At 34.8% G+C, this 20,915-nt stretch overlaps 1 protein-coding gene across 1 annotated transcript; it reads right to left on the bottom strand.

Annotated features, from left to right (window-relative positions):
* Window positions 1–12,077: 12,077 nt before the first annotated feature.
* LOC131159956 (serine/threonine-protein kinase AtPK2/AtPK19-like) lies at window positions 12,078–20,313 on the bottom strand. Its single transcript, XM_058115201.1, has 7 exons — window positions 20,057–20,313; window positions 16,562–17,505; window positions 16,239–16,321; window positions 16,034–16,154; window positions 15,741–15,914; window positions 15,088–15,195; window positions 12,078–12,740 (listed from the first exon to the last, which is right to left on the bottom strand). The coding sequence occupies exons 2-7, from the start codon at window positions 17,234–17,236 to the stop codon at window positions 12,429–12,431; spliced, it is 1,473 nt and encodes a 490-aa protein (XP_057971184.1). The 5' UTR covers window positions 17,237–17,505; window positions 20,057–20,313; the 3' UTR covers window positions 12,078–12,428.
* Window positions 20,314–20,915: the final 602 nt, after the last annotated feature.

The raw sequence follows: 20,915 nt of genomic DNA, 5'->3' as shown, positions 1-20,915 counted from the left end.
GTGAAAAATTGAATTCAAGACCTCTTATTGTGCCCATTGGCGCCTTAAGATTTTCAAATAACGCAATTTGAAAAATTGAGAAACATTTTTTCAAAAATTTTGAAGCAAAAAATTATTAAATTTCTTTTTGAAAATTCCCTCAAGGCACTCACTAGTGTAACAAGAAAATTTGAAAACTTCTAAGTTGGGTTCTTTCTTGCCATGCACGTTTGGTTAACATAAAAAAAAAAAAATTGAAGCAACATAATGCATAATTTTAATGTATTGATTAAATTTAGAAGGTGTTGTGTAAAATCTTCCCTAATATGAAAATTTTTTAATTAATAGCATAGGCCTGTTAAAGTGGTCATGTCATTATATGGGTTCAAAATAAGAAATTTGATGGTAATAAATTGATAAAAGTGCAAGTTGCAACTAGAGAGAGAGAGAGAGAGAGAGAGAGAGAGGAAAATAGCTATTTATATATGGAATGTAGGTAATGAAAGGCATATATTTTTTCAAATATTAGTAATAAATATGCCAACATTTAAATTTCAAAGCCTCTCGAACACTCCAAGCCTATAAATTAAGGTACTGACACACCTTTGGTTGAAACATAAACCAGTTGTGTGTGTGTGTAAGAAGTAAGAAGTAAGAAGTAAGGTGAAGAAGATGGAAATGAGTCTGACTGCAACCTTGAAGTTCTTGATTACGATGGTGAATGGTTCGCTACTGTTCAAAGACTTCAAGCGAAAGGAGTTTTGCCTGCAGGGTATGAAGAATAAGGCCTCTGTTTGTGGCAACTTAATGGAGTACACAGATCTAGTTTAACTATTATTATATGTAATTTCAAGCTGTATTTGGTTTATGTAAGTGATAGCTTAATTTCGCTTCTGGGAAAATGGGTATGGGACTATGGGAGAGGAGATAATAACTTTCTCCATGTTCTGTTTTGCCCTGTTTCTCTTCTTTGCTTGCTTATACTTTCCCTATTGTTGAGTGCTATTCTTGCGTGGTTGTAGGCAGCATGAGTCAATATTAGGTTTTTTCTTGGCAGGGTCTCCGCCTTAGTAATTGTAGCTGCCACAACAAATTGCATCCATAATATTCATAGTTTTTACATTGTTACTATGTATTTTTCTTTTCAGGAAATTAATTATAGCGAAGTGTTAAAATATAGGAATATATTATCTTTGGAAACAAATTTGATGGACCAGATAAAAAAAAGTGTGAAGTTTCAACCATTCACATTAGATCACTTTCTAGCAATACATGGAAAATCCAAGCAATTTATTAATTTTTGGAAAGAAACAAGAATCACAATAATTTTAGCTATTTCTATGCTCAAATAGTCAAGCGTTTGCTTTTCAGTAAAACTCAAAAACATTTTTGCCGAGTAGTCAAGTATTTTCTACATAGCATTTGCTAACAGTGAGTAAATCACTTATCATGGTTCACCCTAATAGTCATGTACTTTTTACTTGCCCAATTTATATGTACGCACTTATATATATACATATATATTACAAATCGTATGTTTGAATATATGCATTTACATAAATGTGTATATATATATATATATATATATATATATATATATATATATATATAGGGGGTATGCAGTATTGAAAAATTATTAGTTTATCTAATCATATCAGTTAAATCCATATATTTTGGTAATTTTCAACTCATAGTTTTCAATTTGAATAAAACTTTTAACACAAACAAACCAAAAATAAAAATTCAAATATTTGGTTGATTGCATAGAAATAAAATAAATAAAAATCAAAGTCCTCCCACACCCAAATACACATAACCAACTTTGAGTTGGGGTGAGATCATATTTCCCACTCATTGATAACTGTATAGGTGGAGTCGAGTTGGGGTGGATCACTTCCCATAATCATAGAAAAGAAATGGAATGAAATTATAAATGGAGAATATGATAAAATTTAGTATGAAATTTAATTATATTATTATCTATTCCATTTCATTCTTATGTACCAAACATACATTTAATTAATTAGTAATTATGCATACAATAACAACAATAACAAATCTTAAATCCTATTATGTGAGGTCCACTATATGAATCTTTTTTTCAATCAATTCCCGTGATTCGAGACATTTTCTTCAACTAAGTTAAAAGCAATTAATTAATAATTATACGTGTGTAGTTTAATTTTCACTAGAATTACAGATATTTTAATTTTTAAAGTTTGCTTTTAAATTTTAATGTGTCTTTGTGAAGTTTATTTGTAACTCTCTTGTATTTTGGACTTGTTTACAAATAGGGTATGAAAGCCAAGTCAAAAAACTAATTTGTACACATGAGCAACAAATTGGGGATGTCTCCATGAACATGGACCATCCCCATTGGTGCATTAACTAATCGGGTGAGAGCCTTCTCATCAAAAAGAAAAAAGATAAAAAGATAAATAAAAAGCACCCCGATGTCATTATTACCACATTTACTATTTAAAAGCTGTCCCAAATGAGAAATAAGAGTTAATGGCAACAACATGAATTTTTAACCTTGAATTTAAATTTGAATAAATTTACACAAACAAGGCCCAATAATGAGCACAACTCGTTAGGCAAATAAGACCCAATTGATGAGCACAACTCGTGAGGCCACACAACAGCTTAGTGAGCACATCTCATTAGGCAAAACAATGTCCAACTAATGAGCACAGCTCGTGAGGTCACACAAAAGCCCAATAAATGAGCGCAACTCATTAGGCAAATTGTGTCCAACTGATAAAGCAACGCTTGTGAGGCCAGAAGAATGTAAATACAAATGAACACCACTCAGGTAGGCAGGGAAGACTCGACTGATAAGGATAGCTTGTGAGGCCACAAAGTACATCAACAAAATGCCACAAAGAACAGCTTAGCGAACACAACTTAACAAGAAATGCCACTAATAGCAGCTCGGCAAACACAGCTCAACAAAAAATGTCACAAGAGCAGCTCGGCAGAAACAGCTCGACAACAAATGCCATGAAGGGCAACTCAGCAAAATAGCTTGGAAAAAAAATGTCACAAAAAGAAGCTCGGCAGAAACAGCTCGACAACAAATCCCATGAAATGCAACTTAGCAGAAATAGCTCAGCAAAAAATGCCACAAAAAGCAGTTTGGCAGAAACAGCTCAACAAGAAATGCTACGAAAAGCAACTCGATAGAAATAGCTCGGCAAGAAATGTCACGAAGAGCAGCTTGGCAGAAACAGCTCGACAAAAAATTCCACGAAGGGCAGTTCAACAGAAATAATTCGGGAAGAAATTCCACAAAAAGCAGCTCGGCAGAAACAGCTTGTCAAGAAATGCCACGAAAATAACTCGACAAAAATAGCTCAGTAAAAAATACCACAAAGGGTAGTTCGGCATAAACAGCTCGGCAAGAAATGCTATAGGGAGCAGCTCGACACAAACAGCCCTGCAAGACATGCGGCGAATAGCAGTTCAACAGAAACAGTTGGGCAAGAAATGCCATGAAGAGCAGTTCAGCAGGAAATGCCACAAAGAGCAGCTCGGCAGAAACAACTCGACAAGAACGCCTCAGCCCAAACCCTTAGGACATCCACTCAGTAAGCATCGGCGCAGACCAACCAAACCCATGCATCATCAGCCTGGCAAAAAAATAGCTCGGCATGCGAACCAGTTTGGCAAAGCCGAATAAGAGCCCAACCGACTCAGACTAGTCGAACCCCCAGGCATCAGCTTGGCAGAAGGCAAGCTCGGCACACGAATCAGCTCGGCAGAGCTAAAGTGGGGGGGGGGGGACGACTGATATGCCCATATCAGGAAGTCAACACTTAACCATCACTCCCTAAGTCAAACCTTCTGGCGAAAGCAATCAGCTTCAACTCGATAAAGAGGGGAGAGATCCACGCTAGCGCCTTAAACTCTTGGAGTGATACATGCTAGTGCTTTATGACCTAGGAGCGATCCACGCCCTCACGTCATAATGAAGAATCACCTCAAGGGTTAACCCTCACCACTATAAAGAGGGGGACGCAAACAAGCGAAGGTATCTCATTCTTAACTCACATTTATTGTTGCATTCAATCTCTTTGAAGCATTCCTCTTACTTAGGCACCGGAGTGATCCCCCGGAGTACACCCCGGGTCCTCCAAACCTGTTTTTCTTTCACCCTTTTCAGGTCATCAGAAGTCGGGGAGCAGTCTTGCAGGTCATTGCCATTTTTATCCCGCAACACTCGTCAATAAATTAGAAAGGGATAAGATTTATTATTAACAAATGCAAAAAAAAAAAAAAATTACTGAAATTATCATTGACAACTTGCCGGACTCCTTTTATTATATGAAAAATGACCTTTATATTAAATGACGATGAACTCTTCACATATGAACAATGAAATATGACTAAGGCTAGGAAATTGGAACAAACCAAGAATCAAACACCCTCAAGCACCAAATTCCTTCCCAAGGTAGTTGTGCTCCTTACCCTCTATTTTTTATCCTACAGTATATTTGTATGGGTGTGCACAGAAATGCTTGATTGACATCCAGTCCCAAACACAACTCATGGCGGCTTAAATTACATTGTACAATGCAACAACAAAATTTCTAACCCTAAAATTGCAGGGCTTTCATTAGTGTGATGACAAAGACTTTATGCCCAATGAACAAGTATAGTCCTACAACTAAACTTGCAGGGCTTTCATTAGTGTGATTACAAAGAATTTATGCCCAATGAACAAGTATAGTCTTGCAACTAAACTTGCGGGCTTTCATTAGTGTGATGACAAAGACTTCATGTCCAATGAACAAGTATAGTCCTACAAATAAACTTGCGGGGCTTTCATTAGTGTGACGACAAAAGACTTTTCCAACTTTAAAAAACTTGAAAAGCCTAAAACACAAAGTTATAGAAAGGTAAAAATAAATAAATAAATAAAAGTAGGAAGACTTTCTTATCTCTGCTTTGGGCCTTTCGTCAAAATACCTCCGACAAAGTCTTGATTTTTGTGCATGAAACTCGAGACATCACTAGACACATCCTAACCATCTTGGACCACCTCGGATTACCTAGGACGGTCAAAATTGATCGAGAATGCTCCGATACGCCAGAGAATGTTTCAGCACTAGGCTTACATCTATTAGCAATCTAATAAGTTTATTATCAAAGTATAGAGAAAATATAACAAGAGAATACTACTCTTTTCTCAACAATTGTGAAAATTCCACGATTCTTTCCACTCAAGAAAAGAAATTTATGTAATAGGAAGAATTTAAGGTAAACTTAAACCTTATGGATATAATGTCAAAGCTCTCCAAACATAATAACGCTACAACTATCTAGACAGTTGTTCCCAAAGTCAAAACATGACTTTGAAACTTGCATACTTGGGAAGTTAAGTCATAGACATCAAACAATGAGTCTTTAATGAAGAAAATATGAAGTTAATTAGAAATATGACTCAAGACTAAAATAGTTACAATTATCAATGAATGAAAAATCTCCTCATGTATAGATAAAAGTATATCACTCTGTTCCTTCTATATTTTTGGGTAAGAGAGCCAAAAAAGTTTTGAAAAAAACAAATGTGAAATGGTTTGCTAAAATTGGTAGTATGGTTTCTCTTTCTTGCAATTTAATTGTAAGAATATGTAATTTGCTTGTCTCATGTAATTTCTTATTATCCAAGAAGGTAACTTATTCGGAATTTGAAAAAAAAATCAGTAAAAGAAAGAAAAATATACTCTTTTAAAGTTTTTAAATATAATTTTTATATATTTAATATTAAATACATGTTAGGACCAGAGGAACTCATGGGTGGGCTTGATATACATGGGTGAACACCAACTTGACCCAAAAGCTTAAGTATATTGGGTCTTGAGCCCAACCATGTATATAAGTACCCATCATCCACTCTAATTTTTCAATGTGGGACAAACTCACAAGTGGAATTCTCAACAATCTCCCCCTCACTTGTGAGTTCCAACTACTCCCCCATGAACGGAAACCGTCTCCCTTATAGGAACAAGCTCAATTTCCCAACAATTGCTCAAGTGGGTCTTGACCCTATTCAGATCCATCTATAGCCTAAATGATCCTTATTGGCCTCAATCACACACTTGGTCCTCCAACTATTAGCACGTTAGGAGAATTAGCTTCACATCTTGACTTTTTACGATGTCGCTCATCCAAAGTTATGAACCGTTGCTCTGATACCACTTGTTAGGATAGGAGGAGCTCATGGGTGAGCTTGATATACATGGGTGAATACTAACTTGACCTAAAAGTTTAAGCCTATTGGGTCTTGGGCCCAATCATATATATAAGTACCCATCATCTACTCTAATTTTCCAATGTGAGACAAACTCACAAGTGGAATTCTTAACAATACAATTCAATTAAGACTAATCAAGTTGAGCTCGAGTTTGAAGAACTTGCAATCAAATTGAGTTCAAGTTCAACAATTTTGAGATTGATTGAGTTCGAATCGAATTTCGAGCTTAACATTTTTTAGTTATGTCTAATAAACATATCCCACTATATTAACTCATCACAACTCAAATACACCCCTAAGGAGATGATGAAAATTATGAAATGAGATCTAAGACTTGAAATTGTAACATGAAGTTAGACCATAAGAAAGTAGATGACTTCTTTTTCTTTCTTTTTTTATAAAAAATTTTTTGGGTACCACAACCAAGAGAGTTAAAAAATAGTTTGGGAATGCAACTTTTGTTTCATAGAATATAATTGTAAGACTATGTAAATTTGCTTGTCTCGATTAAATTGTTTTTTTTTTAATCCAAAAGAGTAGCTTATTTGGAATTTAGAAGACAACAAGAAAATAGAAAGAAAAAATATGAAAAAATATACTTTGTTAAGTTTGGTTATAAGTAAAGCAAGAAGAATATAAAATGAGTTTACTAAATAAATCAATAAACAAAGTTTTAATTTTTATGTCATTAATAATTGGTTTTCATAATTTTTAGTCATATAGAATTAATTTTTATTTCTTATAGTATTTGATTCTAAAGAGAAAATATGAAAGCTATTCTAAAATCATACATCCACCTAAGTCTTCACAAGTCCTCTTTTTTAGGGCACTACTCTTTCCAAGTTTTTTTGCAACAGGTGCCAGTGAGTAAAAGTGGGCAGGATATTTTTGTCTGGAAGCCTGCCCCGAACAATAATTTTTCTACAAAGACGGCTTGGGAGGCAGTGAGGAGCAGAGTGATAATTTTTTGTGGAATGACTGGTTTTAGCATTCTGTATTACCTAGAAGAATCTCAATGTGTTTATGGAGAGCCTGGTTTAGATGCTTGGCTGTAAATTATAGAATTCAGATCACAAGAATATCGATGACTTTGGCTTGTGATTGCTACTTTCAGAGAAGTCAAGAAAACATTGATCATATTTTTTCTTTAGGAGAGGTGGTTTTAGAGGTTTGGCATCGGGCTAGTGTGGCTTTGGGGATTCCTTTCCAACGATCTCTTCCTTGGAAAAATAAAATGGCAAATTGATTCCACTATGCAAAAAATCATCTATTAAAGGTTTTTTAATCGAGCTGATTCCATGTTTGATTACGTGGTGCCTCTGGAATCGAAGATGTAAAACGAGAATGGAAAGAGTTTATCAAAGTGCAGATCAGATATGGAGAAGTGTTCGATTCTGTGTTTGTTTTATTGCTGAGAGCACCATTTCTTTTCAAAAATTGAAGAAGTCGGGCATTAAGATTTTGAATAAGTTTCAAATTAAGCATCAGGGAGTTTGCAATAGGCCTGGAAAAATTATTCATGGGTTAAACCTCCAGTAGGATGGATAAAACTTAATTGTAATGGGAGTTGTAGGGGCAATCTGGGTACTTCAGGAGGTGGAGGAATTATTCGGGATTGTCATGGCATGGTAAAAGTGGCTTTTTCAAGTTATTTTGACAATGGTACGAATAATAGTGTGGAATTAAAAGCAATCAGGGAAGAAATTCGTTTATATAAATGTTTGCATTATGTTAATGTGATTATTGAAAGTGACTCGCTAATTGTAGTTGATTGGCTTTGGAAATGTAGATGTACTTTGTGGTATCTTTGGGAATTTTGGGAGGAGCTTGTAGCAGAGTTAGAAGGAGTGAATGTCATGGTGATGCATCAATATAGAGAAGGCAATAGTGCTGCTGATTTTTTTGCTAAAGAATGAGAAAGGGGAAACAATGTAAGTTACGAAAAACAACACATTCTACCACGTTATCTGAAAGGTATCCTTCGGATGGATAGGTGGGGTCTTGTTTCCTTTTGTCATTAGTTTATTTCCAGAGTTTCGTTTTGTTTTTTGTTGTTTTTATGTTTTTTTCTCCTTTGTTAGTTATGTTTAATTTTGTTTGTCCTAATTTGGTTGGTTGGTGTTAACTTGTAATCGCGGTATTCCTCTACCAAAAGTGAAGGTTTATTAATAAATAAATGGAGGTACCGCCCTCTTTTACCAAAAAAAAGTACTGACATAAAAAAAATATTTTTCCAAACAACTTATTTTGGGAACTAGTTATTTTCTGAAGAAGTATTTTTTGTAAAACTCAATAATTTGAAAAAGTAATTATAATAAATAATCGCAAACTACTTTTAGATAGGTATGTTTGCTAATAGTAAGGTTGCACAATCAGTCACTATAGTGAATTCCGTGAATTAACCAAATTCATAGAAAAATTTCGGTTTAGGGTATACCCCAACCTTCACCCAATTGAATTTTAGTTCAGTTGACTTGGTTAATTGAAATTATGATGCATTTCTAATTTACATATTATTTTATATATAATATTTTTATACAATATAAGTATGTAAATATTTATAATATGTATTTATTTACATATATATATATATATATATATAATTTTTATATATTAATGTTTATACATTTGATCGATAAATTTGATTAATCGAAAAAAAATTCTCTTAAACCAAATGAACCAATCACAAAACATAGAATTTTTTAAAAAATCAAACCAAACCAATCGAAATTAAAATATTAACTGAACTGATTTAACTGAACTTCTTTAATTTGATCTGTGAAATCCGTTTTCACCGTACACTACTCAATCCTAACTAATAGTATGTTTCTATAAGTGATTTTAAATGATCTCAAATGAATCATTTCCCTTCTTGTTCGCTCCTTTCATCAAGACACATTTCCTAATCTCACAAACATGTGCTGGACACCCAAGGCAGTCTTTTATATTTTGAACTCCACTACAATGCTTGGAATAATACTCCTCCCTTTAACCTTTCAAGTTTTTCTGCCACACCATGGGGTCTGAAGTGCTCGTTGATGGCTGGAGTTTCTATGTAATCAAAAAATAAAAATAAATAACACTCCTCCCTTTAACCCTACAAGTTTTCCTTTATGTCTTAATTAATTAGAAAGTTATTTGAAAAAGTTTTCAAAAATCCCAATTAATAACTTCAAAAGTTCCAACAAAATCTTATTTAGGAATTTACTTGGCAAATGTATTCGCAAAATATAAGGAAATCTAATGCAACTGAAATATTTATATACTAATTATCATTATGGAAAGTTTCTTCACAAATATATTATCTAATAATGATTATTCAAGAACAAAAATCCTCTCTAAGTTAAGAAATTAATAGGCATATTGTCCTGCAAGTCCAAGGATACATTTCAATGGCCATAATTTGAAATTACATATTAGAGGTCTCGGGTTTGAACCTTGAGAGGATGAGATAGTAAATGACTTACCTTGTATGGTCCAGACCTTGTTGGCTCTCAATGGACTAAAAGAAAAAAGTACATTACACTAGGTGAGATCAAATCAAGAGAGGACGTGACTTTCCTCGTGATAAATCAAGAATTACTATTTGTGAAAAATTGAATTCAAGACCTCTTATTGTGCCCATTGGCATCTTAAGATTTTCAAAGAATGCAATTTGAAAAATAGAGAAACTTTTTTTCAAAAATTTTGAAGCAAAAAATTATTAAATTTCTTTTTGAAAAATTCCCTCAAGACACTCACTAGTGTAACAAGAAAATTTGATGACTCCTAAGTTGGGTTCTTTCTTGCCATGCACATTTGGTTAACATAAAAAAAAATTGAAGCAACATAGTGCATACTTTTAATGTATTGATTAAATTTAGAAGGTGTTGTGTAAAATCTTCACTAATATGAAAAATTTTTAATTAATAGCATAGGCGTGTTAAAGTGTTCATGTGATTAAATGGGTTCAAAATAAGAAATTTGATGGTATAAAATTGATAAACGTGCAAGTTGCAACTAGAGAGAAAGAGGAATATAGCTATTTATATATGGAATGTAGGTAATAAAAGGCATATATTTTTTCAAATATTAGCAATAAATATGCCAACATTCAAATTTCAAAGCCTCTCAAGCACACCAAGCCTATAAATTAAGGTACTAGCACACCTTTGGTTGAAACATAAACCAGTTGTGTGTGTGTGTGTAAGAAGTAAGAAGTAAGAAGCAAGAAGTAAGGTGAAGAAGATGGAAATGAGTCTGACTGCAACCTTGAAGTTCTTGATTACGATGGTGAATGGTTCGCTACTGTTCAAAGACTTCAAGCGAAAGGAGTTTTGCCTGCAGGGTATGAAGAACAAGGCCTCTGTTTGTGGCAACTTAATGGAGTACACTGAAAGAGTTTAATAATTCTTGTATATAATTTCAAGGTGTGTTATTATGCATCCATAATATTCATAGTTTTTACTTTATTACTATGTATTTTTATATTCAAAAAATTAATTATAGTGAAGTGTTAAAATATATGAATACATTATCTTTGGAAACAATTTTGATGGACTGGGTAAGAAAAAGTGTGACGTTTCAATCATTCATATTAGATCATTTTCTAGCAATACATTGAAGATCCAAACAATTTATTAGTTTTTGGCAAGAAATCAGAATCACAATAATTTTAGTTATTTCTATGCTCAAATAGTCAAGCGTCTGTTTTTCAGGAAAACTCAAAAGCATTTTTACCGAGTAGTCGAGCATTTTCTACATAGCATTTGCTAACAGTGAGTAAATCACTTATCTTGGTTCACCCTAATAGTCATGTACTTTTTACTTGCCCAATTTATGTGTGCGCACTTATATATATATTACAAATCGTATGTTTGAATATTTGCATTTACGTAAATGTGTATATATAGAGGGTATGCAGTATTGAAAAATTATTAGTTTATCTAATCATATCAGTTTAATCCTTATATTTTTGTAATTTTCAACTCATAGTTGTCAATTTGAATAAAACTTTTAACACAAACAAACCAAAAATAAAAATTCAAATATTTGGTTGATTGCATAGAAATAAAATAAATAAAAATCAAAATCCTCCTACACCCAAATACACTGCCATACATAACCAACTTTGAGTTGGGGTAAGATCATATTTCCCACTCATAGATGACTGTATTGCTGGAGTTGAGTTGGGGTGGATCACTTCCCCTAATCATGTTTCAATAGATTTACGTTGACCCATTTTGCATGCTTATACAAGGATGGTCGATTTGCAGAATGGAATGGATAGAAAAGAAATGGAATGAAATTATAAATGGAGAATATAATAAAATCTAGTTCATTATTATTTATTCCATTTTTCATTCTTATGTACCAAACGTACATTTAATTAATTAGTAATTTTGCATACAATAACAGTAATAGCAAATTTTAAATCCTATTATGTGAGGTCCACCATATGAATCTTTTTTTCAATCAATTCCCAGACATTTTCTTCAACTAAGTTAAAAGTAATTAATTAATAATTAATTTTCACTAGAATTGTGGACATTTTAATTTTTGAAGTTTGCTTTTAAATTTTAACGTGTTTGAGGAGTATATTTGTAGCTCTCTTGTATTTTGGACTTGTTTATAAATAGGGTATGAAAGCAAAGTCAGAAAACTAATTTGTTTCACATGAGCAACAAATTGGGGATGTCTCAATGGACATGGACCATCCCCATTGGCGCATTAACTGTTTGGGTCTCACCAAAAAGAAAAAAGACAGAAAAATAAAAAACACCCCTAATGTCATTATTACCACATTCACTATTTAAAAACCGTCCCAAATGAGAAATAAGAGTTAATGGCATCACTTATCTTTCCATTAGGAACATGACATAAGACATTTATTCAAATTCAATAAAAATTCAAATCCAAATGCTCTCTAAAGATGGGATTAACATTTTTTTTGTGAGAAAAACTCCATCCAAAGGGTCAATGCACTGATGAAAAAAGTGGACACAGCTTATTACATCATCCAATTAGCCAAAAAAAAAAATCCTGAATTTGATGTTGTTTGTTCAGACTGAAAGTACATTAAAAGAAACTGCTATATTTAGAGAGCATCTATCAAAGTTAACCCCAACCATTTGAAAGAACACACATCCTCCAGAGAGAGGGAGAGAGATGAGGTTGCTTCCAGAGGGCAAACCATTCTAGTAGGACAGAGCTATTTCTCTGCGGAGAGGGGGCTGCACCTCTGGAGAAAGGGGGCTGCAGGCTTCACGTAAGTGAAGTCCTTAAATATGTTCCCTTTGACGTCGGGGCTGGAGGCTGGAGAGTCCAACAGTGGCATGTCAGTCCAGTGCTTCTCAAAGTTGGCAATGCAGTGTTTTCCAGCAACTTCTGGACGAAAACTTGGTTCAATTTCCCGCGCCTCTAGTTTCCTCCAGTTTATAGGCTTGAACCACTTGTGGCGCTTGATCTCCTCGCCCCCTGCAGGCCCACTTCCCAGCCGCTTGCTTGCATCCTTTTGTAGCAACTATACCAATAAGCAACAATTTTTATAAATTTCCTCATCAATAAATTAGAAAGGGATAAGATTTATTATTAACAAATGCAAAATAAAAATTACTGAAAATTATCATTGACAACTTGCTGGAGGCCTTTTATCATACAAAAAATGACCTTTATATTAAATGATGAGGAACTCTTCACATGTGAACAATGAAATATGACTAAGGCTAGGAAGTTGGAACAAACCAAGAATCAAACATCCTCAAGCACCAAATTCCTTCCCAAGGTAGCTGTGCTCCTCACCCTCTATTTTTGATCCTACAGTATATATGTATGGGTGTGCACAGAAATGCTTGATTGACATCCAGTCCCAAACACAACTCATGGCGGCTTAAATTGCACTGTACAATGCAACAACAAAATTTCTAATGCTAAAATTGCAGGGCTTTCATTAGTGTGATGACAAAGACTTTATGCCCAATGAACAAGTATGGTCCTACAACTAAACTTGCAGGGCTTTCATTAGTGTGATGACAAAGACTTAATGTCCAATGAACAAGTATTAGTCCTACAACTAAACTTGCAGGGCTTTCATTAGTGTGACGACAAAAGACTTTATGCCCGATGAACAAGTATAGTCTTTTTGCAATTTCTGTTTAGCATATTGCTCATGGTAGTCAGAGTGGTTAACATTTGCAGGACTTCTCAGTCTGGTGTCAGCAATAAAGATGCTGCTTATGGTTGGAGCTACACTAATGTCTGGTCAGTAGGCATGGAGGAAATAACAATGGCTAGCAATCTGGTCACTGGCCTTGGAGACAACAGTGGCAAATTGGTTGGATCTGATGGTTGCCTATGGAGCTTGTGTGCACAGCTAGAATGGGAAGCCATGATGCTAGTTTCGACTGGTGGTTAGCCATGGAGAAGACAAGTCAGGTTCTAATTATAGGATGAAGACGACAGCAAGGGCCAAATGTGATTTGGTCAAGGCCGCTGGAAAAGATGGTAATAACTCCTATCAGGGAACAGTGGCAAACTGGTAACAGCAATGACAACAATTTTCCCCTACTTCCCTCTTTCCCCAATTGGATGTCACTGAAATTTCGATTAGGGATAGTGTGGATGTTTCACAAAAATGAAAAAACCAGTGTTTTAAAAGGCGAAGGCGGAAGGCGAGGCATTTTACCCTCCGCGAGGCGAGGCATAAGCCTCAAGGCGTAAGCATTTAGGGATTGTTTTTTTTAAAAAAAAATGTAATAAATAAATAAAAATTATATATAGTATAAAAGGGAGAAAAATATTAGAATAATGGAGAAAAAAACAAAAATATAATTCTTAAGTATTAAAAATAAGCCATAAGTTTTCAAACAGGAGAAAAAAACCAAATTACAAATTTCTCCAGCCTGTTAAGGGTCTGTTTGGGAAACTTTCATGAGAAAATGAGAATAATTTTTAATATTCATTTAGTCAACTCTGGTTGATTGTAAAAATAATATGGTCAGATCCGTCGGACAGAGACAGAGAGAGCAGAGGCTTCGAGCTTCGAGCAGAAGCTTCGTCGAGAGAGAGCAGAGGATTCGAGCTTCGAGCATCGAGCAGAGGCTTTGTCGAGGCATAAGAGAGAGAGAGAGAGAGAGAGAGAGAGAGCAAAGGCTTCGTCACGCCTCGTCCAGGCTTCGAAAGAGAGAGCAGAGGCTTCGCCGAGCTTCATCGAGTCGTCCAAAGACAGAGCAGAGGCTTTGAGAGAGAGCAGAGGCTTCGTCCAGGCTTCGAAGAGAGAGCGAAGGCTTCGTCAGGCTTTGGCGACAGAGCAGAGGAGAAGAAGCTTCGCGGGAGAGAGAGGGAGGATAGGGTTTCAGTATGTTTTGGGTTCTGGACCGAAAGGCATATGCCTTGCATATGAGGCGTTAAAAAGCGTGGTTTTTTGGCTGAGACGTACGCTTTATTGGATTTACGCCTTTACACATATGCCTTGAGGCGTATGTGTCCTAAAATGCACCGAGACACGCCTTAAGGCGCGCCTCAAAAACGCCTTTCAAAACACTGAAAAAAACACTTGCCTATAACTGTAACATAGATGCTCTTTCGTGGGCTGGCATCAGTGGGATGTGTGAGGAGGTGCAGGTGCAGGTGTATAATTTCAATCCCAATAACCTCGTCATTTAGATATCTAAACTCACTCATCAATCCTTCAAGATCCATGTAAATCACTCCAGCAGATGACCAGGCATCCTAAGGACAGATGCCGGCACATCTAAGGCAGCAAATTTAAATACAGAAATACAGAGTCAAAATAAACGTTCACACACAAAATGACATAAGCAGCTCACAGCTTTAAGAATGACAAATAAATTTAAGGGCATGTGGATTACCCCTTTCAAAAGAGAATGCGCTTCACTCGACAAAAATGATGGTAACTTAATCTTATCTTTAATTATCTTCTGCTGCATCTTTTCCCGGTTCCCACCAATGAAGGGAGGCTGCAGAAGGAAAACAAAAAAGTAGTAAGGCACCACAAATGTTGACTTGATGTGTAGGAACTTCCAAACAAATTAAATTTGCTTTCAGGACCTCAAAGGTCACAAATGGATGTTAAAACATAATCTGGAATAATTCTAAGATACTTCATCTAATTTAATATAATCACTAAATGTATATTTAAAAAACTGTCAATTGATTTCCAACTATTCAGAAATTCATTGTCAAATAGATGCTAATAAAAGTTTGACATTGTGCGACACATCTGGAACCTGAATAAGTTGGTTCCAGTGAGCCTAGCATCAATTTTTTCCTCAATTAAACAAAGAATTATTCAAGAAAAAAAGTTGAGATAATTATAAGGGAATAATTGCGTGGATAAAGTCAAGCATCAAGAAAACATACCAAAACTTTTCAAAGAAAAGGAAATTATCAAAAAAAAAACTAGCAAAAAACATTAAATATGCGTATGAGTACTGCCCCAATAAAGATTATCTAACCACCACATGGCACACTTGCAGAAGATAATTCATTAAAAAATGCTTACCTTCCCAGTGAGCATCTCGAATAATAGGATGCCCACACTCCACCAGTCTGCGGCCTTATTGTGGCCCTTTCCAAGAACAATTTCAGGTGACATATATTCTACTGTACCACACATGGAATTTGACCTTGTATTCTCATCAAATTGCTTTGCCAGTCCAAAATCAGTCAGCATAGCCTGCATGAAGGAATGTGTATATGAGGTCAACTAAATACACCACATAACACCAGAACAGAGGCAAGTGTGCACACACACAGAGAGAGAGAGAGAGAGAGAGAGAGAGAGGGAGAGAGTACATGGCCATCTGCATCCAGCAGGATATTTTCAGGCTTAAGATCCCTATGCATTACACCATTTGCATGAAGATGAGAGACAGCAGAAACAATCTCAGCAGCATATATACGTGCCAGATCCTCTCTGAAGCAAACAAGGATATATGTGATGACTCTGCATTGAGGGAAAATTCAAAATTACATGAAAAAAGTGCTGATTAAAGAATACCTGAAAAGGCCATGGTGATAGAGCTGAAAAAATAGGTGACCCCCATTTATGAAATCCAGCACAAGGTATAACCTATATTTGGTCTGCATTTCAGGAACCACTCAAGCTTAAGAACACACATCATATAGTAAGAAAATCCATCAATTTATTTTCAACTCTTCCATGTAGACTATATGCAAGACTAGATTTCCTGTATATGCTTGTAAGTTCCAAAGTTCAATTAGAAGCTTCAACAAACAATAAAAGAAAAAGAGAAGAGTATGCATGCATGTGTAATATATATGAAGTTCAAAAAAATTATTTCAGAATGGGGAAGTAATTACTTGGAATGAATATCTGAGCTGGACAATGAACGGGTGATCTATTTTTGTTAAAATATCCCTCTCTGCTTTCATGTATTCAGCATGATTTTTCTCCACAATCTTATCCTTCCGAATGACCTTCATTGCATATATTTCCAATGAACCCCTCTTCCTCACCTGAAACACTTTTCCAAAAGCACCCTTCCCAACAACCTTCATAACCTCAAAATCTTCAAGACCTACACTTTGGACCTTCATGAAAGTATTATCAACATTGTCAAGATGTTCCTCAACAACACCATCCTCCGCCGAAGTTCCCTGAAGTTTTTCAATGCTCTCTCCATTGAGACACTTGGCCAGTTCCACTGAATCATCCATCTCATGTATAGTAAGGTTGCTGAGGTCCAATGATTGATTAACACAAGTAAAAGGGCCAACCAAAGAATGTGTTTGGCTGTAAATTGCAACTGGATCATCATAAATAAGCTTAGTCTCTTCAGGTACAGACAACGAGTTCACCGAATCCCCAAATTTTGCTTCTACCGAAGCCTGAACTGGGCCAAATACATCAGAAAAATCAAAATCATCATGATCTGAGGGGACAACTTCAGGGGGGTTCAGAGGAAAAAGTAACTGTCTCTGGAATGGTTTGCCTAGATGAGTCTTTGCCAAGCCAGTTAGCTGAGAAGAAACCATGTTGCAGAAAGTAGAGAGGGATGTGTACAGCAGATGACCAAATTAATCACTATGGATGAACCTCACAATATTCAGAGAAGTGGCCTCCTGAAGATTTCCTAGCAATAGCCTTAATCAGCAAGAAGTTCACGTATGCAATCGGGTTCCCAAAGAACTTTGGCAATAAGCAAAACAAAATCCAGAAGAAGAAGTTGTTCTTGTTTCCCGATTTACAGGAAACGATGGATGCTTCAGTAGTTCTTGAATTCATGAAGATTAAGTCGTCAAACCTGTAGTTCATGGCAAATATGGAATAAAGGAACAAGTTAGCAATACAAAGCCAAATAAGTTAACAACAAGAGTATTAGGGTTTGAATGGAGAGGTAGCAATGGTCTGAATTATACAATTTTCATTTAATTTCCTTTTCATGAAGCTTATATAGGTCTAAGTTACCTTGTTCAGATGTACTATGTCCAAGCATTATAATCTTCCGTATTTTTGGTTAACTTCCTCAATCATGAATATCTATCATTTACTTGTTACTGGAAAGGCATGATGTCTGTTCATATTCTAGACAATCCTAGGAAATTCCTTACAGATATCATAGATTAAAAATAGATGGGGAGGAGGTTGCTCCCTCCCCCGCACCCCCCCTAAACACACACACACACACACCTCTTGCATTTGCAAACCAAGTATATGTTTTATTGCAATAAATTGGTGATACTTCTTTTACAGGAACTATGAAACATTGCATGTTTGATCCCCTATTCAACATGGAATAGGTAAACAATTTGAGCCTTATTTCAGCTATTTTGAAATGAACTGAGAATTTTCAGAATTTACTCAGTGTAAGCTTTCCAAATAGGTTGAGGCAAATCATGGTTCAAACTGGAACACTTCGTGAAAGAAGCAAAATTCTATTTATTGGTCTATTTTAAACAACTTGGGGCCAGGAACTTTGTTATCTAAATGCTTGTTTAAATTCAAGGAATTGGGTGATTTACACCTATGGTTTGAAATAAATATTATGCTTGGATTTGATTCTAAATTTAATTTGAGTGGAATAGAATTCAGAATGAAACTTGATGTTTGGTTTAATTTTCAACTTGATTTGATCTGCCATTTTCTGCACTGCATTGAGATGATATAAATTTTACAGTAGGAAGAATGCAAGCAAAGTTGGGATGCTTAATGAGCTCTTAGGTTCACTGATCTTCCAATCTATAACTTATTTGCACCCTAATATTCTTTAAAAACCCATGTCTTTACAGTATTGGAGTTAAAAATATTCTCTCTCTTGTAATTCCTTGCACATAATAAAAACTGACTTTGATCAATCAGTAAATATTTCTATCATCTACGATTATGTAGGTTGGTGATGATGATTAGTGTTCTTATCACTTGGCTCACAAATTTCAGGAAAATATTTCATAAAATCAACAGGAATTCCTACCATTTTAGGTATGATGGCTGGAAGTGGCAGCCCTTTGCTAGGATTTTTATCACTTGGCCTCCACAACGTAGAGGTAATGAACAACCATTTATTTTCAAAAATACTTTGGTAGATTTAAGAGACCTTATGAAATGTTTGTTATTATTTTTGTTTTCTTTTGATGTGCTTGTTCAGGGACAGCAAAGAAGCAGGCGAGGACAACGCATTTATCTACTTTGCAAGTTTTCCATTCTGTTGTCTATATTAAGCTGTTATGCAAAGAGAGTTTGGTTTTCACTTGTTGCAGCAACCCATTAATACACTTTTAATATCATGAATTCATATTTGAATTAAACAATTGTGAATAAATTTCCATGACACTTTAAAATAAAATTCAAATAAGAACATCAATAAAATTTCTAAAAATAAGAAAAATCATCGAAAAATAATTTCACCGTTTTTCAACCTTCATATATAATAGGATTGTTATAGTACGTCAAGTATATAATTATTATCAGAATAATTAGAGTAATTCTTATTTTCATTATAATATACTTTAACTTGCACTCTAGCATTTTCCATTATTCTAATTATATATTTTTATTTTTATTTTACCAAAATAAACACACGTTTGATTAGATTTTTAACTTTTTTCTATTTTTGGAATCAAACCAAACAGGTTGTCAATTTCAATTTTTTTAAGTTTTTATTTCCCTTACTTTCTTGGTTTTACTTTCACATTTTTAACAGTGATAACAAAAGATGATTTAATTTTGCAAACCATATTTTTGCATAAAAGGAAAGACTCCAAAAATATTTTTCATCCAAAATTCTTTCAGTGATTTTCTACAAAGAAAGGGAAAATCCTAAAGCATATTTTTTCCTGGGTCCCCACAGGAAAGGTCCACAATAAATAAACAAATTACGCAAATCTTATAAAACACTCATCACATATAGAGAACAAAATAAAAATAAGTTCTTGTCAGGAGAAGGAAAATTTCTTGGTTATGCATTGAAACAAATCTCATAGTTCCGAGTCAACGTTTCCAATCCATGAAAAAATTCCCAAGATACTTTTTCCAGGCTAAACAAGCAAGCATATATACAAATACAAGTCCGAATGAGCAACTTAATTGTTCGATAAATAATCAAGCGTCCAAAAAATATTTTGAAAAAACAAAAACAAAAACCCTAACCAGATCCAACAGCGTCGCGTACACATACAGTGACAAAGCTTCGATCAATAAGAAATCAAAACCAAAACCAAAACCAAAACAAAAACCAAAACCAAAAACAATTGATTCCTAACATAGACTCAGATCTCTTCAAACAAACAAGCAATCAAACGATCAAACAAGAAGCTAAAATCTTAAAAATGATGAAGGAAGGAGAATCGGAAAGGTACCTGGGGAGTTTGGGGGGTACGCCGGGCGGAGGACTCAGAAAGCCTTCTAACGATTCCTCTGACGAACGTTTCGGGTCGCCACTTCCGAATATATACCCGGCGGGTGAGCGAATTTCATGCGCACGAAGCTGATGCTCCTTACTACGCGTAACACGTGGCACGATCGTAGCGGTCGAAGGAGTCCTCTTCTTGCTATTTGAGTTTCCGATTAGGATTTTCAATTTGGGCTGGCGCCTCGTCCCAACTCGGAGAAGCCACGCAACGAATCACGGCATATGCTTCGTACCGAAATTATTGATCTCCCGGGTCCATACGAAATATAAAATTTAAAAATTAGATAATATTATATATATATATATATATATTTAATGTAATGGCTATGAAAATATGACTAATTTAGACTATTTAGTTATGGGTTACTCAGAAATTACAATTTTATTCGTATTTATATTCTTTGATGGAAGTGAAGGCAGTCTCCACTCATATAAAATTTGTTATTTATGTGTGGTTGAAGTAGATGGAAGAGGGAATCGATTGCTCAATGTTTAAGATTAAATAGAAATATTGCTTAAACAATGATTCACGGTTTCACATTGATTGTGAATTAGGAAATTTTTGAACTTAAAAGGTTTGTTTACATTATGCCCAATTAATTTTCTCTTATCAAACAAGATATTATTGTCAAATAGTTAATTAATCGAGATCGAAAGAATAATAGCATCTTAAAAATTATAGGATAGGGTGTAATATTTAAATTGTTAATTGAAAAGGTTATTCAAAGAAAAAGATGAGATTAGTTGTAATATAGATGAGTAGAGTTTTGAAGGGATAAGGGTTGAGGATTGACTTATTTTAAAGA

The sequence above is a fragment of the Malania oleifera genome, chromosome 7 (assembly GCF_029873635.1).
Source record: "Malania oleifera isolate guangnan ecotype guangnan chromosome 7, ASM2987363v1, whole genome shotgun sequence".
NCBI classification, from domain to species: domain Eukaryota; kingdom Viridiplantae; phylum Streptophyta; class Magnoliopsida; order Santalales; family Ximeniaceae; genus Malania; species Malania oleifera.
The sequence above is the reverse complement of the archived record's forward strand: the minus strand, read 5'-3'. Positions and strand labels throughout refer to the sequence as shown.